Source organism: Medicago sativa, chromosome 2, assembly GCF_051527215.1.
Source record: "Medicago sativa cultivar Bolivia chromosome 2, Bolivia_mono, whole genome shotgun sequence".
NCBI classification, from domain to species: domain Eukaryota; kingdom Viridiplantae; phylum Streptophyta; class Magnoliopsida; order Fabales; family Fabaceae; genus Medicago; species Medicago sativa.
This window is the reverse complement of record NC_140750.1, coordinates 34,101,830-34,107,677: the sequence shown is the minus strand read 5'-3', so window position 1 is coordinate 34,107,677 and position 5,848 is coordinate 34,101,830. Positions and strand designations below refer to the sequence as shown.

The window sequence follows — 5,848 nt, the reverse complement described above, 5'->3', positions numbered from 1 at the left end:
GCGTTGAGGTGACACTGGTGAGTTGAAAAAATATATTTTCCATATCGTTATCGGTTGAATTAATCATATTATTTATTTTATTTTTAAATTAAAATATTAAAAATTAATTAAAAATTTCCTCATTCCTTGTTCATCATCATAAACACCAACTAATCATGATTAATTCCAAATTCTTCATCATCCATCCAAATTCCTTGTTTAGGGATTTCTTTTAGCTTATTTCTCTATCTCAAATTTTCTCGAGAAAAGTTCTTACGATTGGTTTCACTTCCTTATCGTTTTTGTTTTCGTCATCAATCTGTATTTTGATTTCATATGTGATTCTCTTGTTTCTGGTTTCAATTTGAGATTGCTTTTTGATCGCCAATTTTTGTTCTTACCTTTTCCAAATTTTTAGGATGTGTTTGGGAAGAGGGTTTAGGAGAGGAAGGGAGGGGAAGACTTACATTCATTTTTTAATTTAAAGACATTATAAAATGATTTTTAAAAAATTGAATGAACAACCTGATAAATGATAATATAATACTTCAAAAATACTTAAAATACTTAATTTATTTTAAAAAGACATTTTACATTGTTCGTAATTAAAAAATAAAAGTGAACCCTCCCCTCCCTTTCCCTCCCCTCCTAAACCTTCTTCCCGAACACACGTTTTCAATGCTTCAATATCATTTAACGCAATTTTCTGTTCGAATTATGTTTGTTTTTGATTTGATTTCGTCCTCATCATATTTTCCTTTTGCTTTGATCTGTTTCTTTCATCTCAAATTCTTGTTCAACTACAAGATTCCTATGCTTTCATTTTTCTCAGTTTCCATTTCGCGACTCCTCTTCTGATTCTCTTTAGATTCTGTTTCTCTTCTTACGAGTAAAGTTCTCTGTCCATCACAATTTAGCCATCGTATTTTTCCCAAATCCTAGGGGTTTGTGATTTCAATTCTGTAACATTTCAGTCTATTGAATCATTCAATCTGTTTCATTCTCTTGCTGCACTTAATTCATCATCTATTTCTGATCTTGAATTCGATTTGCAATTATGTTTGTGATTCAATTTGAGTGGTTTGAAGGTTGTTGCAATTTTGTTTGTAATTGCAATTATGTCAGTTGAGATTTTGTTGAAGGTTGTGATAAGTGATGCGCCAGCTTCGATAGCCGGAGATCTGTTTTAGCCATGTTCAGTTTGTCATGACTATCAGTGTGAGTATCCTCTATGTTTGTGGCCTATTGCTTTGTTTGAAGTTTCTAGTAACAAGAAATTGACGCATTCTTTTCAAGCCAAATGTTTAATGATTTCATTCTTTTCATCTTCTGCTACAAGACTATTTTGTTTGTGGTTTGTAGTTTCTAGTTAATTGAAGAATATTTCTTTGTATTCGGATTTTGGAATGAAGATGCAAGTTCTCTATACACCAAAGTTTGGTGATTGATTCTTTGCTGCTTTGATTTGTAGCTTCTGTTTATGATGGTTAAGCATGAAACTTCTGTCATAGATGGTTAAGCTTGGTTACATGCTTTTGCCCAATGGTGGTTAAGCATCCTTCGTCTCTTTGCGCTTCTGCCCTATGGTGGTTAAGCATTCTTCCTATTTTCTTTCTCGCTTCTGCCCTATGGTGGTTAAGCATTATGCCATTTGTTGGCTTTATTGATGTTAGCTTCTGTTAAGTGGTTAAACCTCGAGTTATGGCTTCTGCTTAATGGTTAAGCGTTTTGCCTTATGCAATTGATTAGTTTACTGCCTGAGTTAAAAAAAAAAAAGTTTGGTTTTTAGTTGCACAAGGTTCTGCTAGTGTTGCTGGCTTTTGTAGTTTGTGAGTGGTATAATGGATTTGCATACCATTGGTACCTCTCGGTTCTGGAATGGTTGTTCATACTTGCTGGAAATTTGGTTTGCTCCTATACAAGTTTGGATTGCTGAATATTTGATTTGCTGATACACGGACTTGAGAGGCTGCAACATAATGGATTGACATTTGGATTTTGTGGAGACACTGTTAGAAGCTTGAAGGGACCCAAAATTTGGTCAAAGACTTCTAGGAGCTATGCACCTCAACTTGTCATCTATTTCTGCACTTTATTTTTTTTTTTTCCTCTTTGATGTTAGCTTTGAAATCCAAACTCAAGCTAAGAGTTCCCTTACCTTGAGTTTGTGGGAGGCTGTTACGAATATTGGTAGAGTTAGTAGTTAGTTAAAATTACTTTGTTAGTTAGGTTACTAGTTTAGTTACTATATAAGTCACAATGTTGACTCATTTGTACTCTCTCTTTCGTTCTTGTATCAGTTCACTATCATCAATACAAATATCACCTGTACATGAATCATAGAAATTCTTGTATTTTTTTTTTTTTTGTTGACAATTTTGTGGTGTTTCCTTAACTTTTATAATACTTGGAAGTTGGAACATCTTAAATTTGAAGACATTTTATACATGACATTGAGATAGATATGGTTTGCATCTATGAGTTCTGCAATCACAGGACTCGAACTTTTCCATATGTTAGATTGGTTTTATTAGCAATAATTGTATTGTATGCTGTATATTTTTACTACATAGCTTTGTCTCTTCGGTACATTACGCCTTCATTATCGGTGGCTATTGCCCAAGAAAAGGATAATTGACTGTTATGACAACTTGTTATGTTAAAACTTACATGTTTTGTCTTCTTAGGGAGACTATGTATTGGGTAGATCTCATGTACAAGCATATGTATTCTGTGTCAAGGGTTAGATCCATGTTACTGAAGTTTAGTTGTCCTGTTTTCCAATGGTTGGCACTTTATCAGATTTTGTAAGAGTGATGTAATAAGATTTTTTTCTTTTTTGTGATTGCAGGCACATTTGGTGCGGGCTGCTGCTGTAAAAAAAGCCATTGAAGGGATTTTGAGCAACTATGATGGTCATTATGTTTCTGATTCAGTTGCTGCAGCAATTGCTTGTGGTGCTGCAGCTGCAGAAACATCCGAAGAAAGCGAGGTTCATGGTACTACAATTTTGCCATATTCACCGCAAAGAAATGATGCCATAGGTCTCTCTTTTCAGGGAAAAACAATTGATGCTGTGTGCTCCTCTAACAAGTCAAAAAAATTCAGGTTAAATATTGGCTCTTTGTTCTAATAAACTCATAATATATGATGTAGACGCTATTTTTTCTATTTCAAAAGCACCCAGACTTGCTAATGCAGTATAGAAATACAAGTTTTAAGTTAATTGAAATGATACATAATTCTATTGTAATTTGACGGTTTTCTTGTTGTTTTGTGCAATTTTTTTTCCTCTCCTCTAAGTTTGAACTGTTTGATTCTTTCTTTATTGAACGGTGACAAATGTAATGTATTGAATGAAAACTTTCCCTTTATGGAATCCATATTGGTAGGAACTCTTTTCAGACACCACGACACTGTCAAAAGCCAATTAACTCAAAAGTTCAATCTGATAGGTGAAGGCACACACAAAGGTACACACAAAAGGTTTTTGTTAGGATCCAATATGAGAGGGTGTTTTAAGTAATTATTATGTAGTTAATTAGGCTCAAGTAGATTATTAGTGAGTGGCCCATTAGGATTAAATAATAAGAGGCTAATTAGGGTTAAATACTAGAATATTCTCTTTATTTGTATATAAAGGGGAATTAGGAGTTCTAGAGGAGGATGTAATAAGTTTCTGTTGATTCCTCTTTGACTTGTGCCATCGAAGCTTTGCTCTAGAAGAAGTTAGAGAAACCTTCTACTACTATTTTCATTCATATCAATAAAGCACCCTATTTTTGTAATTACCATCTGTTTCATCTTCATTCTTTCGTTGTGTCATTGTGGTTCAATTATAGGATTCCTGTCAGTTTTATACTAAAAACATTATCAAACTGTCCTATCATTTTATAAAGTAGGTTTAAAAAACGAAATGGGACAAAATTGTGAGAGGAAAATGAAAAGAAAAATGAGTTAGAAGTTAGAACATTACTAAATGTCACTACTTTCTGTTTCCGTAAGCCATCTATATTCTATAGCTTGGGTGTCTAATATATCTGGTACATTTTCTTGTTGTTGACATTATCTTTTGCAAACATAATAACATCCATCACCTAAACTAACGTTGAATCAGTATGGTGATATTCCTCTCAAATGTTTTATCTTATCTTCTTGTTCAGCCATTCAGTAGTCATTTTTCCGTTTTAGAGGCTCTAGGATTTATGTAGTGTATTTCTTTTACTGGTTACTAATAACTAATTGCTCTTATGTGATCTGCTCTCCTAAAAATAATATGGATAACGGAAGTTAAGAACATGATTTGGAGTCCACTAGATATACTTGTATAATTGGTAAATGGATTATATAAAATAAATTATACTTAGATCTAGTATGCTTTCTGCCATTACTTTTATATTTAGTTGTTACCCTATTTGTTTGATGTTCTCAAAAAATCTGGTCCCAAACAGAGATGATGTATTGCAAGAAAACGCAGAAGCTGTCTTTGCAGCATGTGATACTGCTCACAGAAGATGGGCAAAGCTTCTGAGGGATCGTGTTGTTCTTCATACTAGTTTGAATCCTCTGCAATTTCTATACATTGACAGCATCAACAAGGACTTCATTGCAGTTATAGGAGATGTATGTACATATTTTCATTTTGGTTTAATGTTTAAATTTCAAATTATTCTGTTTTAGCACCCTGATTGAATTCCCACATTCAAACTAACAGATTGGTGGAAGATTGGGATACAGCATCGATGGGACAGTGCAGTCATACACCAAGGTTATTAATATTTCCTCAAAAAAATATTTGTTGAATGATAACTCATCAAAATGAACTAAAGAATTATAAACAACCATATTTTCCTCCACGTTTATTAGTTTGACAGTTGACAATGTTAATTTCATTTGTATTTGGTCAACTGACATATATTCGGGCAAGAGTTTGATCTGGTGAGAATAAAACAATGTTGTTTATTGAAGGCCAGTTAGCAAATACAGTAGGTTAGGCAGCATATTTCCGATTGTTTTTCCGTTGCATGGATAAGAAGAGACCTGACAGAAAAACGTGGATTTTTTTTCTTTTTCAAAGCAGATTTCTGATTTTCCCCCCTGGCCAATTAGTTAATGATAGCATACACAAGGTGTTCCTTAGCTTTCTAATACTAAATTTGAATTCTAATTCTGCTTTTTCAGGCCTTTAGTAGATATACAAGGTGATGTATCATTTATGAGCATTGTGCAGCCGTGATTGGTCATTTTGCAGAAGTTCTGTAGCAGGCACTGTTGATATTCAATTCTTGGTAGCTGTTTCATAATTGTAATGTTAAGATGAAAATAGTTATGAATTAGTAAATGAGTGAATTCTCTTCCTCTTATTCTCTTCTTCCTTAAAGCCATGGATATTAATGCATCAATATTGTGCACATGATTCAAGATATCTATAGTGAGATTACTAAACTGTGTGCTATTTGAGGGCATACATCGGTTCCCTTAATAAAGAAAGCTCCTTGAGTAACAAAACCCTTTCTCTTCAATTGTATTGTGTGTATGTACATTTTTAAAGGTTTATGGAGACAACCAGTGCAAGTGAAAACAAGATATGACAATTGAATAGAAAACCAAACATGTTAATATTCTTCTATTTGAACATGAACATGGTGTTGCACTAGATAAAACATGAAACCAATCATAAGAATCCCAATTGTCTTGTGTGTATATACATTTTTACTTCTATGTGGAATTCATGTTTTAACTAGTGCAACACCATGTTTATCTTTAAAACTAATTTCAAATAGAAATATTTGTTTGTTTTATCTACAGCTCGTTGTGTTACAGCACTATCTTGTTGGGAAATTGCTCCTCACTTTCATTTTTGCTCCCA

The 5,848-nt window shown here is 33.3% G+C and overlaps 1 protein-coding gene across 1 annotated transcript; it reads left to right on the top strand.

The window, feature by feature from the left end:
* Window positions 1–301: 301 nt before the first annotated feature.
* Window positions 302–5,487, top strand: LOC146946450 (vacuolar protein sorting-associated protein 54, chloroplastic-like). The gene is made up of 5 exons (XM_085744533.1): window positions 302–1,197; window positions 2,831–3,087; window positions 4,431–4,602; window positions 4,694–4,747; window positions 5,161–5,487. Exons 1-5 carry the CDS (start codon window positions 1,186–1,188, stop codon window positions 5,182–5,184), a joined length of 519 nt encoding a protein of 172 aa, XP_085600659.1. The 5' UTR covers window positions 302–1,185; the 3' UTR covers window positions 5,185–5,487.
* Window positions 5,488–5,848: the final 361 nt, after the last annotated feature.

Bases quoted from the DNA above. Each gene is read 5' to 3' on its own strand.
- LOC146946450 (XM_085744533.1), top strand. The intron at 3,088-4,430 runs GTTAAATATTGG...GGTCCCAAACAG, and splicing joins AACAAGTCAAAAAAATTCAG to AGATGATGTATTGCAAGAAA. The intron at 4,603-4,693 runs GTATGTACATAT...TCAAACTAACAG, and splicing joins TCATTGCAGTTATAGGAGAT to ATTGGTGGAAGATTGGGATA.